This window comes from Mycetomoellerius zeteki, unplaced genomic scaffold (assembly GCF_001594055.1).
Source record: "Mycetomoellerius zeteki isolate Tzet28-1 unplaced genomic scaffold, Tzet1.0 scaffold19, whole genome shotgun sequence".
NCBI classification, from domain to species: domain Eukaryota; kingdom Metazoa; phylum Arthropoda; class Insecta; order Hymenoptera; family Formicidae; genus Mycetomoellerius; species Mycetomoellerius zeteki.
In genome coordinates this window covers 766,410-788,875 of record NW_017256854.1, presented here as the reverse complement: position 1 = coordinate 788,875, position 22,466 = coordinate 766,410, and the positions used below count along the sequence as shown (strand labels likewise).

At 34.1% G+C, this 22,466-nt stretch overlaps 2 protein-coding genes across 3 annotated transcripts in view; one reads left to right on the top strand and one right to left on the bottom strand.

Moving 5' to 3' along the window:
• The window catches only part of LOC108721993 (uncharacterized), a 110,511-nt gene extending 108,017 nt beyond the window's left edge, over window positions 1-2,494 (bottom strand). The window contains 3 exon segments of the mRNA XM_073512025.1: window positions 301-508; window positions 2,139-2,317; window positions 2,461-2,494. Coding sequence (XP_073368126.1) covers window positions 301-508; window positions 2,139-2,317; window positions 2,461-2,494 — 421 coding nt within the window.
• Window positions 2,495-16,220: 13,726 nt separating this feature from the next.
• LOC108722008 (caspase-1) overlaps window positions 16,221-22,466 on the top strand; it is a 39,304-nt gene continuing 33,058 nt past the window's right edge. The window contains exons 1-2 of one of the 2 annotated variants that reach the window (XM_018446891.1): window positions 16,221-16,552; window positions 21,621-21,880. In XM_018446891.1, the coding sequence (XP_018302393.1) occupies window positions 16,425-16,552; window positions 21,621-21,880 (388 nt within the window). In that variant the 5' untranslated portion in view covers window positions 16,221-16,424. The remainder of the gene's footprint in view (window positions 16,553-21,620; window positions 21,881-22,466) is intronic. The other variant, XM_018446890.1, reaches the window with a different exon arrangement.

The window sequence follows — 22,466 nt, the reverse complement described above, 5'->3', positions numbered from 1 at the left end:
TTTAAATATAATAATATACATAATTATCAAGATAGTTAATAATGTTGAAATATTTATTTATAATAATGAATAAAAAGTGTTTAAAATATTTAAAAAAAAAACTAATAGTTAATTACATCATTTAAAATCATAACATAACTCATTCAATAATCTCTATTGCTTCAATCTAATAATAATTAATATTTGATAATAGATTTTTATATGATGTTATAATGTGTCATGGCTCTCAAAGCAGTCATTAAATCTTACATTAAATCTTAGAGAGATATTAAAGATATATTAAAACTTGTTATTAGTTACCTAACAAGCGATTCACTCTTCGTGTATCCACCTTTTCAAACTGTTCCTTATTGGCGACGTATTTCGCGGCTATGTTCCTTTTACGATGATTTCTGGACCACTCTTCAATAAGGTTTCTACCGTCCAATCGCCTGCCCTCTTTTTCCGGCTCTTCGGGATCCAAAGTCACCTTCGGTACAAAATGGCGTCTCCCACCACCAAGTATCACCTATATCGATTTATTAAGATAAAAATAACGCAATGTTATTGTATTGTATAGTTTTTATACATAATTTTTAATTTGATAAGATTCGATCAAATTTAATGGGTTAAATTTTTCCGGATTTATTGTTTTGTTTGATAGGATATTCTCCATCGAATCGAGAGGTTTGAATTTACCAGAAACGCCGTATTCCTCGATCTCTGATTCTATCTTCGTGATGAGACACGAAGAATCGACTTTAATGAGAAAGAAAGTTTCACCTCAACTTTTCCGGGAAGAACAGCACCAATGAATTCGCCCGTTCCTTGCTTCGTTCAGACTTCGAAGAAAAGATTCTTTTTCAAAAATAGCACATCACAAATTATTCCAAAGGTAGGATCATTAATTAATCCTGTCGCGCTTAATTTGTCCATTAGAATGCACTTTTTTTCGTCACTCTTTTTAATGTGCAAACGTTTAGCTAATTATTCAATATTTTATTTAAAATATAGAACGCCATTTATCTTTTCAGGTGTAATTGGCCAATATTTTTAATTCCGTGGAAAAATATCTTTACTGTGAAAGGTTCAGAGATTTTTCTCTTACAAAAAAAATAATACTTTTAAATAGTTCAGGTTAGCAATCTATTCTTCGTTCGTTTCGCTGGTTTGATTGGGAGAGAAAGGTGCGGAACAAGAGCTACGTGATAAAAGACGTGAATAAACTGCGAAACATACGTTTTATGTCTACCGATACAAGATAGAAGGCGCAATAAAACGTGATAAAGGAGACGAACGAGTCCCCGATACGAATTTTATGTTCACTCGTATGCAAGAACGAATCATACTGTGAAAAACTTCTATACGTCATCTGACGAATGTAATCCTATCAAACAGGCGTTTTCGATTGTCGAACCTTTCAACTTGTCGCAGAACGGGCAATAGAACATCTAAACACTTTTTTCAATTTTATCGCAATGCGAGAATTGTATTCGTTTCGCACAAAATGCACTCAAAAATAACCCTGTTGGCTAATTTTACTTAAAAAATTCACAAACCAAAATGTTATTATTTGCAATTTGCGTGAAAAGGTCAAAGTAAAAGTAATATTGTGTCAAATCTTGTGTTGTTTGAAATATTGTAATATCGAGATATTCGCGATTGTTAAAAAATTTTGTAAAAAACGCTACACAGAAAAAATGGTTTTGCTGAAATATTTAAAAATGTAGCTAGATACAGACCTGTGAAAATAATTTTATTGGAATATCAAAATAATTGCTCAAAACTGGTTACGAAAATGGCACAACTTTTTATAGTATTACTCATCATGCTTGAGATTCCTATATAATTATTTTGATGGTCTACAAAATTATTTTCAGATCTGTGTATCTATTAAATTTTTAAATAGATACGTCAGCAAAATCGTTTTTTTTTCCAAATATAAAATAATAGTATAATAATTTTAATTTAATCCAAATTGCAATTGGAAGTACGATGCATAGAATAAGAATAATAAAACGTGAGTATAATAAAGCGGAAATCATCTCTTTTCGAATATAGATGTTTACTAACCGAGGAATATATTCATCGAACTTACATAAGGTGGAAAAAATTATCGAATATTCTCCACACATGAACAAAAGGATATTATTACGTACAGTAATGTTACAGCCAGGCTCGTCCTCGAGCAGCTGACGCGCAATGTCTTTGCAAGAGGTACGTGCAGCAGGTGGCACTTTGCCGTCGTCTTCCCAGTAACGGCTGGCCGCGTGTGCATAAAGAGCCGCTGGTGTCGCGTGTGTAACCCTGGTGGTTGTAACCAGTCCCGTCGATTTGCCTGCGATCAAAAAAAACCCTATCATTGTCTTTTCGTGGCGAATTTTTCTCTTTTCCTTCCTCTCTCTCTCTCTCTCTCTTCCTCTTTCTCTCCTGGTTCTCCACCGGTAAAGTTTCCGACGTGTACGTGCTTTCGTAAATCACCCTTTCGGATCCTCGCAGTCGTTCGTATCCGCATCTGACTTTATCGCGTTTAAGCGGGCCAAGCGTGCACCGTCACCGACGTAGACCCGGAAGACAAATTCCCCGAGTAGTGACCCCCGAGGCGAATCAGTACGATTTATACTTCATTGGGGGCGAAGTGGATTTTAGAATGTCGAACTGAGCAGGGGGGGTAGAGCCGTACAGGGATTATTACCGGCGAGGTCGACCAATGTATTATTCAGGGAAATGTCGAATTGACTGTATCGTATTTTAACCACGATGCGGTTACACTGAATTACTTATTCTCAAGTGTAAATGAATGTCAATGACGATCTGAATCTTTCAAAATTTTGGGATTAATTTCTCTTCCGAAAAATACTTAACGTTCTGCGATTGTATGCGGAATACATAAAATGATTTCTAAGTATAACTTAAAACTGCCACAATATTCTCATTGTTTTTCATGATTAAAAATAAATCCTTTCAAAATCTAAATTCGCATTTACATAATATTACAAATATAATTTCATTTTTAGAAAACAACATTTTAAACAGATTTCCATTTTCAGAAAACGAGGCCATGACTGAATGTTATATTCATTATGGCAGATTTTTTTTTTAATCATTCTCTTAACATTAACAAACATACTATCTTCATACCATATAGAGATATAATAACACTGGTTTACAAAGTTTTGTGTAAGAGCATATGAAGACTTCTTTCTAGGATAGTTTTCGTCGTAGAATCTGCCATCAAAACATTTCCATCAGAACCAATAAGATTTAAGACATTTTTTTAAACAGATATAGAAAGTTTTATTGAAATTAGAAAATAAATCAAGTGTTGATCGTTTAATTTTTGCTTTTCATATGATTTCAGATTGGTTTTACGTATTAGAGTCAGCAGTTACCTAGCCTAGTATGTTTTTATCCTAATATTCCTGATATCTTTTCTCAATTATTATCAAATTCTTGTAGAAATGTTTGCTTTGTTCATCACTTGTCGCACTCAACTTATTTGGAAAAAAATGTTATATCTTAAAAATGACATACTAAAATTGATATGCTATATTTTAAAAATTCAACTTGATGCCATAGAATTTTCCTGGCAGCAGATTCAAACTCAGTGGCCTAAATTGCGTCTATAAAAATTATTTTCCTTTTTTGTACCAAAAATTATTCAAAATTTGTAAACTAGTGTAATGTAGCAATGTTACATTTGGAAGCTTGGCCACGATCAAAGAATCAAAGTTACAATGCGTCGCTCGATCCAGAGATCGTATGTTAATTACACAAGCACTCACAATAATCTTACCAGCCGACGGAGGTTTCGTTTAACATGAACGAGCTAAGGAATTAACTCGGTATGCAGAACTTATGTAACGTGTGCAGTCCTCTACCAGGGTCAGTAATTACGAAAGTGCAGGCTGTAGTGTAGGTGGCTCGATGTTAATTGAGCCGAGTATGTCGATGTGTGGTCCTTCATTAAAGATCCGCTGAGGATCCCTTTGATCTCGATATCTCTACTCGAAATTATCACTGCGTGATCTCGTTTAATTCACGACTTTATTTGTCGGTCAAAAAACGAAATTGTCAACGTCAATTCGAAAGTTAATTATATCAATTTTAAATTTAAAAAAAATATGCTGCAGCATTACGAATAAATTGAAGAGGAAGAAAATCAATTGTATTTCGCATAAAAATGGACTAATATAACACTCTAAAAAAATCGGTATGGATTTAATACCTTTGAAGTAGATTAAACACCCATGCGGTGTTTATATAATTGTCACTGTGTTGGTGTTAATATTAACATCAACATAGTGTGAATTTAAAACCTATGGTGTTAACCAATTTTTAAAATTATAAAAGTGCCAATTAATATACAATTATATTATAAAATTATATAATTATATAATTATATTCAATTGTTGTAATATTTTTAAAAGTATCAATTTAAAAAAAAAAAGAGCTGAATATTCCGAAAGTAGATTTCTATTCACAAATAGCACCTATTATGAATTCCTTACACAATTAAATTAAAAAAGGATATTAAAATTGTAATATATATGAAACTAATAAAAATTTAATGATTGTTAACAAGTTAAATATATTGTGTATGCATTGATACATTAAGATCACGATAAAACTTTTAAGAGAGATATCCGTCTTTCTTTTCACATCCTTGAAATAATTGGAATCCAGCAGCGTAAGTTTCGAGAACCTTGTTACAAAAACATTAAAGTCATTAAACTGATATTTAATTATATATCTTGTTTCGAAAATTAAATTATTTTGGCAAGCAGTAAAGGCTTCTAGTAACGGCGTGAGTGTACGATAGAACTTTGTTTCTTCGTTAACTTCGAGTGACTCTGCTTTAAGAGGAATTTAATTTGAGGCTTAGCTGTTGAGTTATCTGAAGTTTAAAATTAAAACATTGTAAAAACAGCTGGTGTACTGATCGAATTTTTGCAAGGAAAGTTCTCAAAATCGTTCCCGAATATTTACATTCAAGAAATGTGGAAATCCGAACGGCCCATTCTTAACTTCTGCAAAATTGCGAAAAAATCCAGCCAACGCTATGGTCCCTTTTTATGCGTATCCATAAATTTCACCAAAAGGAACGAAATGGCCTACATCAAGATGTTCCTGGGTCGGAGGTTCGCGAACGTAAATATTCCTGCGGGATCGTCCGCCGGATTCTCGGCGGTCGTATCCAATTCGTTCCCTGCTTTCCGATGGGCGAAACGATGGTGTGATTTCGTAGGTCGCGCACGACCCGCGATTCAAGATGATAATTCAAGGAGTTCCGGAGTACCGGAACTGGTGGAAAGCCGATTCGCCCCTCGAGATGCATGAAATGGACCGTAGTAAGTCGCACCGCAGCTCGAGGACAGGAGGTCCTATTCCCGCAACTTATCCCTTTCGCAAGTGAAGTCGCTTTAATGCGCGAACTCCTTTAGCAAATCGCGATATCGGGAAATGACATTTCGAATCTCCGGGTTTACATCTAACAGGATATAGACACTTCCACTGATTCGCTATGGAATCGGATGATACTTTATTTTATTTTAAAGTGTCGATACTTAATGTATCACATGCGGTTGCGAGAAGAGCACAAACAATATCTCTGCTATAGTATATTGATAGAGAAAACATCAATGCCGTATATCGATATTTTCTCTATCTAGTTTTGCTTTAGCAGAATTTCTTGTGTTTATCGTGACTGCAATATAATTATATTACGATTTTAATGTATTTATTTTCCTCTTTTATGTTTTATTTTTATCTTGTGATATATATTTAATATACGTATAATAAATATATATCACAAGATAAAGCTAACACAAACAAAAAGGAAAAATATAAATATATCAAAATTAATATAATTATATCATAGCCACGATAAGCACAAGAAACATCTCTGTTATAGTAATTGGATGAAGAAAATATTAATATACATATATAATGAATATATATCACAAGAGAGAGATAAATAAAATTTAAAAAATATATATATAATATAAAGGAAGAGAATACATCAAAATTATGCTTTAATTCCATATTTCTTACACTCTCATCTATTCTAATTTCCTCTCTATTTTTTTCGTACCTTCAACGTTTATTTTATTATTCTACGTTTCTCGCCTTATTGCACGAGAACGACGATTAATCTTCGAGTGATAGATAACCGTACCGTTCGCTCTCAATTATCGCCTTTATTATCTTCACTATCCCACGAACGTTTTTTCTGCACTCCCCTGTATTTTCAATTCCCATACTTCTTCTCGTTCATTCAATGTCGAATTTCCATCGCTGCCGTGCATCACCTCACGTCGCGTAGCAGCGTTGAACTAAAGAACGTGACAAACCGCCGACGAGAGGGCCAAAAAGCCGCGGTGCGGCCGCGCGGAAAGCCAGAGGTGTCAACGGCAAACGGCGCGCGATTAATCAGCTGGGCCATTCATCTTAATGATCGCGCCAAAGCAAGCTCGTCCTTTCATGCCCGCGTGTACATACAACACCGGTAGCGAGCGTGTCAGCAACGCGTACGCTCGCATACATATTGCCCGGAGTCGCGCCGGCCGGTTCTGGCAACGTGTCAACTGCTCAAAAACACAATACATACAAACCGCTGTTTGTTACCGTAGATACGAGCACGGAAACGATACGCACGGCTGTCGAGTCTTGTTGCGATATATCGCGCGTCTTAGTAAGAAAGAAATCCTGTTAATTGGACTCAGCCAATAAAATTCTTGACGTCGCGATGATATTACACCTTTGTAATTGAGACAAAGAGACAACTGTACTCTCGATTAATCACTTCTCACCTGTCAATAGCAAATTCGAGTTTGTTAGTAGAAAAAGGTACTCAGTCGACACAAATTAAAATTAATATAACATCAATGTTATAATTTCGCACTTAATAATATAAATGCAATATAACATGGTGTTACGTATAATAGTTACATTATTGAATGCGAAATTATAACATTCCACTCATATTCCAGCACACATCATTCCAATAATATTGTTGCAACATTTGCAATGTTACTGCAATATTACTGGAACGTTGCAATGTTGCTAGAATAATTTGTGCTATTGAAGTTGCAATAACATTGAAAATGTTGCAAAATTCACACAACATACACACACATACCCACGTACTTTACACACGTGCAGTCTAAACGTAAAAATGAATTCTTAGTGTAAAAATGAAAATAACAGATATATATTGTATATAACGATCTCCAATGACTTTGATCTTGATAAATGTTATCCAGGATATGATCCTGAGCAACATTCAAAAGGTTTTAGCCATCGATCGGACACCTTGCGTAATGCCAATACCGGCGGTACTGTAATTTTCAAGCCTTATAACTCGAAAAATACTTAATGAAAAATAACTTTATTATAGTGTTTTAGAAAGCTCTTGATACCAGCTACTAAATTCTGGCATCAAAAATAGGGTATTCTATTTAAAAAAATTACTTTGACCTTGACCTGACCTTGGTGGCGCCACCCAAAATCAAGCGGATGTGATCAGTGAATAAATCTTTATAAACCCTACAACTTTTGTCTGAAACATTTTTCTCAAAAATCTATATTTTCTGAAATATTCAGCCGGCCCGGGACTTTTTGAGGACCCTGTATATACAATATATATATATATATATATACTCATTAACAAAATTATCGTCTCATTATCAAATTAGATAAATTTATATCAAAATTTCGCATAAATTCAAATAAGCGTAACTTCGCGAAAAATGGTCGCATTCAAAGTTTTTTTTTTCATTTCCAAGGGTAAAGTCTATACTTTACGAAGCTTTTAATGTATTCTGAATCTATCCTTACTCTTACCTGGCATCTTTTCATTAATGAGTACGTGTTTCTTTTTAAGCAATTTGCACAGTTTGACGCACTCTACGGGATGGAGTAAATTTTTCACGTAAATGTCATGATAACCATTGTAAAGGGTATGGGCATTTCTCATACAAATTAAAAAACAATTAAACTTTGTACGATTTTTTTTCGAGGAGATACAGTGTATCAAACTTACCTATGCATTTTATTCAATTGCCGCCAGCATTAGCATTATCCGATGCGCACTACGAGGAGGTTGCTCGTCCGATTTTGTGCGCGCGCGTGTGTATATGAGTGTGTGAGGGGGGATAGAGGTATGTGAGGGTATATTTGTTCTTTAAAATTGTGTATTTCCTCGTCTACGAATGTCCTCTTGTATACGTGCACGCATATTGATGCAAGCTCTAATTGAAGCCTGAGGAACTTCCCATTATATTCGATGGAATGCTGCTTCAAATTGCTACAGATTTGTTGACTGTTCCTCTAATCTTTGTAGCCTTTTTTCCATCATATATCCCATACATGTTCAATGAGATTCAAATCCGCGCTCATTGGTGGATGTGGTAGCATCTCGATATTTTATTCTGATGTAGGACAACACTCGCCCACATACCATCAGAATTGCAATTAACTTCCTCGAACAAAAAAACATCGAGACGTTATCACATCCACTAATGCGAGGATTTCGCATCCTATTGAGCATGGGATATATGATACTATACAAAGATTAGAGGAACAGTCAACAAATCTGTAGCAATTGGAAGCAGCATTGCACCGAATATTATAGGTAGTTTCGCAGGCTTCAATTAGCGCTTGCATCAATATGCGTGCACATTTACAAGAGGTCATCTGAAGACGAGACGGAAATACACAATTTTAAAGAGCAAATATACCCTCACATACCTCCACCCCCATTCCCTCACACATACACATGCACGCACACACACACGCGTGCGCGCGCAAAATCGGACTGGCAACCTCGTGGTACGCATCGGGTAATGCTAATGCTGGCGGCAATTGAATAAAATGCATAGGTAAGTTTGATACACAGTATCTCCTCGAAAAAAAATTCGTACAAAGCTCAATTTTTTTTTAATTTGTACGAGAAAAGTCCATGCTTCACGATCGTTACCATAACATTTACGAAAAAAATTTACTCCACCTCGTAGAATGCGTCAAACTATGTAAATTTAAAAAAAAAAAGACACGTACTCATTTTTTAAAAGATGCCAGGTAAGGATAAGGATAGATTTAGAATCCATTGGAAGCTTCGTAAAGTACAGACTTTACCCTAGAAAATGAAAAAAAAACACTTTTAAATGCAACCATTTTTCGCGGAGTTACGCTTATTTGAATTTATACGAAATTTTAATATAAATTTACCTATGCGATAATTTTGTTGACGAGCGTATTTAATTATTATATGTAGGGGAGACCGGGGCTAATTGTCGTACGGGGTTGATTGTCAAAATGCTTATAACTCAAACAGGACAAGGCAGAAAAATCTCTTTTTTTGACTGTAGATCGCTGATATAATATTAATTTGTTGTGTAAAATAATGTGCACTACAAGTATTGTATATACTATTTATGATGGTTTTTAAGAAAATGAAGTTGGTGAGTAAATTTTTCTTATCACCTATTTTGTTGTCTGACAAGTCTTTGGCATTATTAATCGCGATATCTCTGTATTCATAGAATATGACATGTTTTAGAAGATCTTCGCTACAATTAATTAATCATTATTCTAATAAAGTTTGTGAATACAATCTCTTTTATAAAAAGTGGCTATGTGGGGTAGATTGACCAAAATGAGAAAAAAAAGAGTGTTCGATAAATCTTTCGCACTGCCCCAGTGCGTAAGATTTATCGAACACTGTTTTTTTTTCATTTTTCATATAGAAACTACGGTACAAAAACAAATTACGTATTTTATGATTAAAATAACTATTTTATTTGTATTAATACCATAATTGCTATTATTTCTCAAAATATAGAACTGATATTAAAATAAAAATTGCATTTTTTATATGTGTTGTCCATAACAAAAATGCTACTGCCAATCCTAGAACGTGTGACAATCAACCCAGAACACGGAATTAATTGTCACATTTTCACAATTTTATTTAAAATTAAATAACTTATTTTTACGATATGATGGATTCACGAGTAATTTTTTTTTAATATTTAAAGGATGTAGATATATTATAACGTATATAATATTTCAAAATCAGACACCCACTTATTTCTAAAAATTACTAATCAAAAACTGTGACAACCGGCCCCGGTCTCCCCTACGCAATAATGATTTCTACACGGAGAGAATTTTTTCTTAGAGTTTACCCTGAAAATATGATAGTTGTGGGACAACATTGTATTTCGAAGAATTTTTATATAAATCTTTCTCATTCATTAATAAAACTACAATAAAATATAAAATAAGTTTGATTAATTTTACTGAAGTGCACGGTAAAAATCTATAAAATATTGTATTTGTACCACAACACACACACCACCATATTTTCAAGGTAAATTTTAAAAGAAAATTTCCTCTGTGTAGTAATATCTGTACATATTTCTGATCTGATAAGACATTATCCTTTTTCTCTCTCTCCTTCTTTCTCTCTTTCTTTCCCTCTCTCTTTCTCTCTCTTTCTCTCACGTCAAATAACTAACGAGATACACATCGCTGAAACTCGTAATACTCGTGTAGATACTGCGTAACGTACATTTCGGTGGTGTTTATTATTTATTCGACGCGCGATATTCACGAACATTTGCGCTCTGCCTCGCGTAAGCAAGAAATTACATCACAAACGGATTGTACGCGCGGCGCGTTCGCTCGTTCGTACATCCGTTCTTTGCAGCGATCCGCCATCGCAAACAAACCGTAAGTGATTACTGATGACCGCGCAGGAGCTCAGCAGAGTATAATGTTAATTCACCGTCATCACCAGCACGCCCACTTATAAACTTACAATTTGACGGTAGAAGCAATTACAACCGTATCACCGATAATTACTTCTGCAACAGACACCCGGTAACCTCTGCAACGATGTATATCATATTATACATATATACATATTAATGTAGTATATATGTACGTCGACAGATTTGATTTAACTGTACAGCAACGACGTAATAAAACGTTAATATAGTTCACGCGATTTATCCAGGACAATGTCGTGTAACAACGATGCCTTTGACAGCACTGGCTAACATCGTGAAACGTGTCTTTCTCTAATTGCATTTTCTACTGGCGCCGACAAGACGGCCCTTTCAAATACCCCGCTTGCCTTTGACATGCGGATTTCCTTACGCCACGATGCGCGTCCTGAATACTCTGACGTCACAGACGGACTCATTATGGTTCGTCTAGTAGATAATGCGCGTAATTACAGCTTGTGGACACAATAATCAAGATTCCTATATCGATTGTCTTATCGTGAACACGATTAACGGCATTTTATACATTCTTTAAATAAATATAGACATTCTTCATTTAAAACAAAAAAAAACTTACGTTTTAATATTACTTTAGTATATACAAATTTATAGATTGTAATAATAAATCTCATTTTGATAATATTTTCGTTTTTGTTGAACTCTCTTTTATCAAAATTATTTAATAGTTTAAAAATCATGAAAAACATAATCAATTATTCTTCAATTAGGTATTGCTTTTAATCAATTATCGTTTAATTAATTTTCAATTATCGTCTTTAATCTATTATCATTTAATTAATTTTCATTGGGAAATATTAACATAAAAAGATCATACTAATCCTATTTATTATTAAATATTTAGCATTTCTTGTGATCTTCAAATTCAATCAGAAGAATCTTCAAATTTTAATCTGTTTTTCAGTATATACAGGGTCCGCCAAAAGTCCCGGGCCGGCTGAATATTTCAGAAAATATGCATTTTTGAGAAAAATGTTTCAGACAAAAGTTGTAGGGTTTAAAAAGATTTATTCACTGATCACATCCGCTTGACTTTGAATGGCGCCAACAAGGTCAGATCAAGGTCAAATTAATTTTTTTAAATGGAACACCTATTTTTGATGTCAGAATTTAATAGCTGGTGTCAAGAGCTTTCTAAAACACTATAATAAAGTTATTTTTCATTAAGTACTTTTCGAGTTATAAGGCTCGAAAGTTACAGTACCGCCGGTATTAGCATTATGCAAGGTGTCCGATCGATGGCTAAAACCTCTTGAATGTTGTTCAGAATCATGTCCAGGGTAACATTCGTCACCCTAACCTTGGTGGCGCTATCCAAAGTCAAGCGGATGTGATCAGTGAATAGATCTTTTTAAACCCTACAACTATTGTCTAAAACATTTTTCTCAAAAATGCATATTTTCTGAAATATTCAGCCGGCCCGGGACTTTTGGCGGACCCTGTATATAGATTAGCACGTAACGCGGATATATGCACGAAGCCATGAACACATCCAAGTTTCGAACTGCAAAACAGTGAAAATGAGAAAGTTCGGTAGCCAGAACGTCCAGAATATTCTCGCGTGCACGGCGTGATTTAATAAACAGCACGTGAAATCTTCCATTAGGCGGAGTCGCTCTAGCTTGTGCAATTAGCGCCAGTCGTAAATTAGATATCGGCTTCCGGTCAAGCGCCGCGCCAAGAATACGATATGTGCCACATCTGCGGCGTAGGACGCGCAAGCGCGAATTCAATTTATACGTGGGCATTTAATCGTGCGCCGTGTTTGGGCAGTTTAATCGTTTTAACGCCCGTCCCTACTAAATTGGATATATGCGCAGATTAATTACGTTTGTTCATAATGACAAGATCGCTGGATCGTAAGCGTCGCGTGAAATTCGATAGAAAGTGACACTCTGATTAAAAAGATTAATCTGCCATGCATATATTATAATCATTCGTTATACTCTTCCTTTTATTTAAGATATCAATACTAGCATTTTAAAATGCAAAAAACATATTTTTACTTTTTAGTTATTCTTTAATAGTGAGTGTTCAGTATATCATTTCACTGAAACTTAAAGTAATAAAAACTTATTATTAATAATTATCGAAATTAAAGAGAAAACATTTAACAGAAATTTAATTTTATCAAAATAATGCATTAGCTATCTTACTTTTAGGGACTGATTATCCTTAAATTTGACTATAAAACTATTTAGTAATTATTGGAGAAATTATGACTGTCTTTTCCATATGACCATAATACCCGAATTTATTCTACATATTTGAATAAACTATTTTAGTTGCAATAACTATAAAATAGTTTATCCAATTATATATACATATATATATGTATACATTAATTCTACATATAAAACTTGTACAGTTATAATCTTTACAGTTGCTATCACTGTCTTTTGATAAATTTATATCGATGCATGAAGACTTACCTTGATCCTGAGCCCAATTAATAAGCGAAGGAACGCGCGCTTCGAAACTAGAGTAACAGTCCTCGAAACGTGCCGACGAATCCAGACCAACAGTCTCGTAATTAGCTTTAACTCCGCAGAGCAATGCCGTCGCGCACGCCGACGATTCGCCAACTTGGGCATCCATGTTGTACGTCTGGAGAAACAAGATAACATAGATTAATTGCTTATTTTCGCGTCATCAAATTGCGATTAATATAAATTTGTAATCTGAAAATTTTTTACTTCTATAAAGAGGAAAATGTATTCTGCGGTCAGTTAAGTTTCATATAAAACTAGATTAAGAGCGGACTAGAGTCTGTTTTATTTTCATTTACGGATTCTCCAATCAATTTTCCTCTGTAAATTTCTGCTAACAGCGGTCCATAAAAATTAACTAAAATAGTTTTATTTCTCCATAAAATTTATCATATCTCCATAAAATTCAAATTATGAATACACTTGAATTTCGATTGCCTACAATCACAGAAGTAATTGAAAGATTTTATAATTACGAAAAAAAGACATTTTGTTATTAAAATACTAAATTCAGATGAATAATAACAATCCAGGTCTGCTATGCAGTAACCTTTTCATTGAAAAAAAACTTCTTTCATATTACATTTCCATAACATTTTGATAGTATTAACAAGAAAACTAAAAAAAAATTCATTTAAATTTGTGCAAATTTTAATGCCACCAATTATTTAGAGTACCACAATTTTACCATTTATTTATAAAGTTAATATGATGCGGTCACACGTCAAGTTCTGTAAACGTCAAGAGCATCAACGAAGGAATGATAAGTTTCGAGGTGAAGAGAAATTTCTATGTAAGTGGATGTCGCCTTTATGTGTCATGACTGGCGATTTTCGTTGGGTAACAGGATATCGGTCGAAGTGTGTCACTGCTGTCTAGGAACCGCACGTCGCTTTCAACGCTCCAGGGTAAGCACTGCAACGAGCAAATGGACATTTCCGTCCATCGGCTCACTCGACTGAAACCCACCCCGAGTTTTGATGAAAACGACAGCTGTGCTCTATTACCACTGAGGATTCGCAATTAAAAATCGCAAACGTGTTTCATTCTCTGCAGAAATTAATAAAAATGACCATTTAATGCATTCAGCCAATAGTTCAATTAGAATTTTAATCGATAGAGGACAACTACGAAAAAAAATATCGATAATTTTGCGCGTTATGAAACAACTCTATCGTCATCAATTATTTCCAGAAAATTATAGTGACATCTTTACATTAATTAATTAAATAAAGAAACGTCAAGGCTAGATGTTGGTGTCTAAGAATATTTCTATGTGAATTTTTAAATACCCTTTGTAATACTTCGCAGTTTAAAGTGGAAAATGTATTTAAAGATTGACATAGAAATGTTATTAGGCTCCAAAATCTAGCCTCGACTGAATTTGACGTTTCTTTCTTTAAGTAATTTATTCATAAAACGATCTAGTATGACTTATTATTATTTGTATACGTTCGCCTTTCAACATCTTTATCTTTTTAGACTTTTAACGATCGAAGATTATTATGATTTGAAGATCGATTATTATATTTTCCTTTGCTGTCACGAAGACCGATTACGAGTCCTGAATAATGAACGACCCCTTCAAGTCAGGTTTAAAAGAGATCGACTAGTACAACGTGTAAGGTGGTGACTGGAACAAACTCGTGCACATAAATCCCCACGACAATGTTAAAGGCGGCGTTTTCGCGTAAAATACCACTGATATCCGACGGTTTTCTTATTATACGATTACGTTTAGATATCCGTTCGCTTCATAGAAAGTCGCGATGGATTCACTCGAGTGTGCATCCCTATTTCAAGACACGGCGACACAACACCGACTGGGAAGTGTCGATTTCCTTTCACGCAAGAACACCCACAAAGCACACTCATCATACTGATTATTGTACTGCCATGCATCGTCAAATATCGTTATGGATTGCACGGTCGATCGTTAAGTGTGGTAGCAAAGTAGAACGCCTGAAGCATTGAAATACAAGCCGCAATAGCGAGGAGCCGCGCATGCCGATTAAACACATCACAAACTCCGATATCCTCAGCATGAAATTGCGAGAGGAGATGACTTGGTTGTTGATATTGGTCAACTAAAATGAAACCCCAAAGTTCCATTTGCAATGAAATACATAATATCGCGCAAAGAGATACAAAAATTACAAACCAAGGTATTCTCCAAACTCGAATTAATTATTTAACATGTATTAAATGTATAAATTTTTCAATACGAAAATTGCTCATTCGTGATAATAAGATATAATAAAATAAGGAATGCCACATAATATATCACAACTATTTCAGAATTAAAATAATAAATGATGTCATGATATAATGATAATCATAGGAAATATTAATTCACACAATTATTGAAAAAAGTTTAACTCTCGTAACTGCAGGAACTTATAAGTTCTGATGATCTTGGGATATTTTTTCCTAATTTTTAAATAGTATATTTATTGGAATAATGCGCAATAATTTGGAATAATTTTGTTTCACAATCTTATTTTTCACAGTTTTGTTCTATTAATGTAGGCTAATTATCGTATATATATATTTATGCTAAGTTCAAATGTTGCAATTATTTATTAGTTACAAATTTTTAAACTTCTATAAAACACTAACAACAAAAAACTTTAAAGACTCTCAAGGACTCATATGTTCCTTTAATGTCACAAAAAATATGTGTTCCTATTATTAAGACAGCGTTAATGCTTTTGATTATTATATTTCAGAGAAATCATTTTTTTTGCCTGACTACAACACATCGGATAAAAATTTTTATCGGATCTTACTGAGATGACAATTGGATTTGATTGTTTAGAATGCCGGATAAGAAATGTTAATTATCCGGCATTCTAAACAATCAAATCCATTGTCACCTCAGTAAGACGTGCCATGTTGGATATCAGAGAACATCCGAAATCCGTGTAGCGCGCGATGTACAGCGATATGCAGACGTTCGATTGTTCTCGATCGGCACAAAGATGCTATAGATTATCAGGTATTATCGGCAATGCTTTTATCAGGAGTTTCCTCGAACGAGCACGTCGATAAGATAAATTTGGTGCGCGCGAGACATGTCGTCTTTTGGCGTGTAGGTGAGAGCAAATGGTAGTAAATGGATAAACGCAAATCGAGGGATCGTTAGATGGCAACCAGCAGAGGCAACGTGCAGGCAGACGACAAGTACACTCCGCAGCAGGAACAGTGGAACATTTCAACACCGGACGAATCGCAACGGAGCGTACCGGACGGATGGTCGTTCAGGAAGGCAAAGTAAGCACCACTTCGTCACGTCGTGACCGATATAAAGCGCAGAGATATGGAGGTACTGCAAATAATCGACATGCGACTGACGCGAATGGTGCGCTTTTCAGCGCTTTCTCGTCTTTTTCCTCTTTCACTCGCTAAAGCAGATACAAACGTGTGTCAACTACTAACTTTACGATCTTTTATCATTTTTATTGTAAATAGAAACTTTCAGTTCATGTTGCATTCGAGTGATGCATGGAACAAATAAAATCGTTAACAGATATCACAATCTCATTTTCTTTTCTATAACATTTGTTTCCAATAGAAGTCATAAAAAGTGTCCAATGTCATACTAAAAATATAATTCATTTTGTATTTGCTTTATTTTCAATTTTTAACTCTTTATCTCTAATAAAGAACTTGGGAAATAATTGTCTCCTTATCTGATTTCCCACCGTAGCATTGATTATAACGCAACAAATAAAATTAACTATGCTCAAATAAAAAAAACATTGACGTAAGATGCAGTAAAACTGTTTTTTTTATTCTTCGTTTTTGATTGCTCTCATTTTATTTTCATTTGCAAAATACCCTTGATTTTATTTCATTTTTCATTTAAATATTGCTGTGTATTTATTACTCACGTGTAACATACCTATGTAACATATGGCGACATGTAATCGATAATATTAATTTTTCAGCTCTAGATTATTGTTTTTTTCAAATAAAAATATTTCTGTTCCGAGACTGCTGCAATATTATTTTAAAGAAAATTTCACTCTCATGGCAATTCACCGTCGTTTTCTAGAGCTACATCTTGAATCAATTTTAGAACGAAATCGTCTAAAACGACAGACACCCTGATACCGAATGCGATTACATAGAATCGAATTTTTCTCATAAAGTGCGATCGCGAGAATTACGACGTTTTCTTTCCTGTTATTGCATTGTCTTTTTTTATCAAAGTCCTCATGCACAGGTGGGAGCGTAGTGCTCCGTCGCGCATTATGCGCTTATTCTCGCAGCCACGCATAACGCATGGTTGGTATAATTGTCGGATAGCGAAAAGGACGGGGATTTGCGCGAGCGGCAAGCCACGGCGGACTAGATTTATATTCATAATAGCGGGGAGTTGGAGGCCGTTAGGCGCAAAATGTTTTAGAGCCCAAAGTAAACGCCGCAGTTTCGCGGTAATGCCGGTAACTCACTTCTCCCACGACGAACATTTGTCTCGTAATAGCCACTGGCTCACCACGTTTATGACTAGTTCGTAAGCGCCCCGCAGTGGTTTTGTCACATCCGTTCTGTGTTCTCCCTCTGATTCCCTCCCCTTTCTATTTCTCTCTCCCCCCCCTTCTCTCATCCCTTATACTTTGAGTGTTCTTGATGACTACGTGGTTGTGCATGCCATTTTCATATATTCACCAATATATGTATATCTCAAGTATACATCAGCGTATCCATCCTCTGAGAAAGAACTACTCAAGCAATGACTTTTGTGCTGACTCTTTAGTTCTACGGTTTTTCTCACCATAATATTATACGTTTTTTAAAAAATGCAATTTTCAGTACGTGCGAAGTTAATCCGATATTAAATAATATAATCTCAGATTTCCAGATGTACCTATACACTATTAAAAATTTCATGAAATTTAATATACTTTTAAGTTATACAATTTGAATTGAATATTTAATTTCATAACATTACATTAAATTTAATGTATTTATAACTGAAAAGTATATTTATGTACATGTACATGAAATTTAATGTATTTTTCTTGAAAATTTATGAAATTTAATGTACATAAAATTTCATGAAAATTTTATGAAAAGTATGTTAAATTTCATAAATTTAATGTACACGTTCATTACATTTAAGTATTATAACTATGTAAGTTTTAGTTAAATCATTCATTACTTTTAATTTCGTACATAATCACGAGCTCCATTTGCATGTAAAGGAAGCTCGTGGTTATATTTCTAACAGTATACGTTACACTCATAAAAGAAGTGTTTAATTTTAAAATATTAAAATGTTACATGCAGCACTGTAATCTAGAATAAGCATATTATGAATTTAGGCGATATATTTAATTCCAAGAATTATGAATTTAAGCAATAATTCTACTAGATTGAAAATAAGGACAAATGAGATTATGTGTAACAAATCTTGTTTATACAAAGTGTTTATACAAATTCCATTGTTTTATTCTTGTGTCTCCATTTTTTAAACACACACATATACACATACTTTAAGTTGTTTGGTTTTAAACTTTTTCGAGAAACAAAACACTGTAGTGTTTGGATTTAAAACACTAAAATATGTAAAATTAAAATGTCTTTTATATTAAACATTTATTTTGCGAAGATGTTTTAAATGTAAACATTTTAAATACTGCATTTTTTACAATATATATCATAAATATAATAAATTTCGTAGAAAGTAATCTAAATTATTTTGTATCTTATAAACGCAGAAATATTAAATTTCATAAATTTTAAAAATGAGAAAAGAAAAACAGAAAGAGAAAGATTGCTAAATTCCATTATTTTTTTAAAGAAGAATAGCGATATTGCAAGACAAAAATGTCTAGATCCTCGATATAAATATAACAAAACAAGCGTTTTGACCGACATGCTGTATGTAGAACAGAACACATATTGACAAAAAATATCAAGATACCAGTGAAATGCAACAACAGAAATATAACTGTGTATATACAGATATGCGCAAGAAGTGGGTATAATCACATTTATATAATTAAAAAAAAATAAATAATTTCTTGTTGTAGAATAAATCGATTTACGAGAATAAAGGACAATATTCCCTTACATGAATCAAAACTAACACAAGAATCTATAAAAGACAATACAAAATTTCTTTAGTTTTCGAATATCGAATCAAGAATTATTATAATACTTTTATTCTATTTTATTTATAATTATTTTCAAAGCGTGAAACTGTGGTATAAAATAATTTCCATTTTGTATAAACAAGATTTGTTATATAATCTCATTTGCTCTTATTTTCAATCTAGTAGAATTATTGCTTAAATTCATAATTCCTGGAATTAAATATATCGCCTAAATTCATAATATGCTTATTCTAGATTACAGTGCTGCATGTAATATTTGGCTGTGGTTCACCAGAACTTCTACAAGCACGCACCTAACCACGCGAGGATTAAACGCCGAGTTTACGGTCCATTCAGTTCAACGGAGCTCAGACAGTTCTACCTCCGCATCCTCCGCGCTATTCTGTGCAATAATACCGCCGATTTACTTTCGACCGGCGTAGCCGACCCGATCCGGAGCAGTCGTAATCGCGGTAACTCGCGAAAGTTGGATCGCGCGTACGTGCGAGAGCCGCGGAAAGTTGCGGGCAGGCTGCCGCACGATAAAACGCCGTCGAATCGCAGCGGAAGTTCTCGATTGCGATCTAAGTTGAAATTAAATTGACCGCGGTATGATCCCGCCGCGGTACCGCTCGAGTCCCTCAACTAAACAGGATATCCGTCTGCGTAAGCGCACGTGAGTGGAAAGTACGAAGTAGAAGTGGGTGCACTTTTCCGGATAAGGTCCTCCTTTGCCGTCCGCCTCGCCTTAAGAAGAGAAATGCTCCGATATTCCCTCCCCCCCCCTCTCTCTTCCCGAAACTAACCGCAAAGAGGCAAAACGTTCCGGAAACGCCCATTTCCTCCCCACTTTTTCGTTCGTTGTTTTTTTCTTTTTTCGTTGCTGCGCATCACCCGGACCATCTATTTGCGACTGTCCTCAAGTTGGAATTCTACAACTAGCTACCGCCTAATTACACCAACTGCACAAAGAGACGTTCCACTAAATACTACATTTATTCCATCCGCAATGTCGGATACATGTCTCTCTCTTCCTCCCTCTTTCTCCTTCTATTTATCTCTTTGTGTACAATGCATTTACTCCGGTTAATGTACACGCTTACACAAATTTCTTCGGTTTTTTTTTTTAATGGACAGGGATATCGACAAATTTTAAAGAATAATACGGAAGATTTTTCGTATCTTTTCAAATAAATGCACACCGAGAATAATCCGCGGTATAATGAATCCATTGAGAACGAAATCCTAGAAACTTTAATCCGATATTATTTCTTTGTTTTACATGAAATATTTCGAAATTATCACTCCAGTATTCTCATCCGCGAGATCGTTCATTAATGCCGTGTAAATTTTTGTTTCGCCGAATTGAACGTTTTTATTTGCAGTACAATGTCAAGAAGAAAAAAGTGTTAATGTTAATAAAAATTCTGTTATAAAACACATTTTTCCACGGAAAATAAAATTTAATTAAGATCCAACCGAGATATAAATAACTATCCTGCGTTCCGCTCATTTCATTCTGCAGCTTCGTTGTGTTATTAATGGCGGAACCACGGAATCATTTGTTTCTCGCATCTCGCGCAACGTATAGTACCTACCTAATACATTTCTTTATCTATGCTATTTCGTCTAAAACAAATCAAAACCCATGAAACCCTTCAACATATTCCAAAATAACGTCATAGAACGTCATTTGCTACATTAATTAACAAAATGTAGGATCGACTGGGAAGATAAGTTTTAGCATCTTCGAAATAACATTACCAACTTTCTATGACAAAATAAGAGAGTGTAATATTGTATAGTCATCACGAACTTAATTATAATTTCAAAAGATGTCGACCATTCTTATTGAAGCAAAATGAATTTCCTGCGTTGTCTCGCACTTAAACAATAAAACAAGACACAATACATTTAAAAAAATTTAGTATATATCTTAATAAATATTTTTTTAAATGTTTATAAATAAACATTGACTTATATTAAATAAATAGTTACTCAATGAGGAAAAATGATAGTTAAATCAAATTAATGGTCTTGTATCTAATAAATATACGTTAACTTTCAGCAAATGTTTACTTACAAATATTAAGAGAAATATTTATTAAGATATAAAGTAATTTTTTTTAGTGTATTAACATATTAGCTTTAAATAATAATATTCTCTATTATTATTATTAATTTTATTATTATTGAATACCTCTAAATTAATTTGTATAATTTTTTAACATGTATAGTGATATTTTAAGCAAGGACATGATGGATGTCAAAAATGTGAAAATCGATGTCAATCCGTACGACGATGAATATAATATGAAACATAAAAGAAGAGGAATAGCGATTATATTAAATCACGTGCACTTCGAGAACATGGTCGAGAGAAAAGGTTCCGAAAATGACACCCTGAACCTCAAGACATCATTAAGCAAACTCGGATTCGACGTTCAAATTTACACCGATCCGACGTTCAAAACAATAACTACGGTTTTACAGTCGAGTAAGTATTGAATTTTCGTAATCCAACTACTCGTCGTATCATTTATCTCAATGACAGATCAAACAAACAGATGACGATGTTATTGTGAGCCTCTCGGATAATGAACTTTCGTTTGAAAAAATAGCGGAAACGGAGAAACAATATCATTATTTCTGTTCATTCGCAATATTGCAAGCTGCCGCAACCACATCGTTAGCTCTGTGTACCATCGTTTCTTATCTCTCTAAAATGAGCTCACTTGCGTTTCGCCTCTCATCGTGACAAAGCGATGGAGAGTTTTCTCAAAATAAAGAGAAAATACGAAGTGCCTCAGAGACCCCACCTTACTTTTAATCGCAAACTTTATAAAGAATTTGAACATAATTATCGTAAAGGGAAAAAGTTCATGGGAAAACAATTTCATCTACTTTTTTAACGCTTGATTTCTCCGTGATTAAATCACAAAATGGAATTTTCTCTAAAAGTCCATTCGATATAATACAGTATGGCGACTCGCAATCCATTAGATAATAAATCCAATCACTGTTGTTTAATTTTACGTATAAACAAAAATAAAAGATTTCAATACAGTAAATGAAAAAATTAT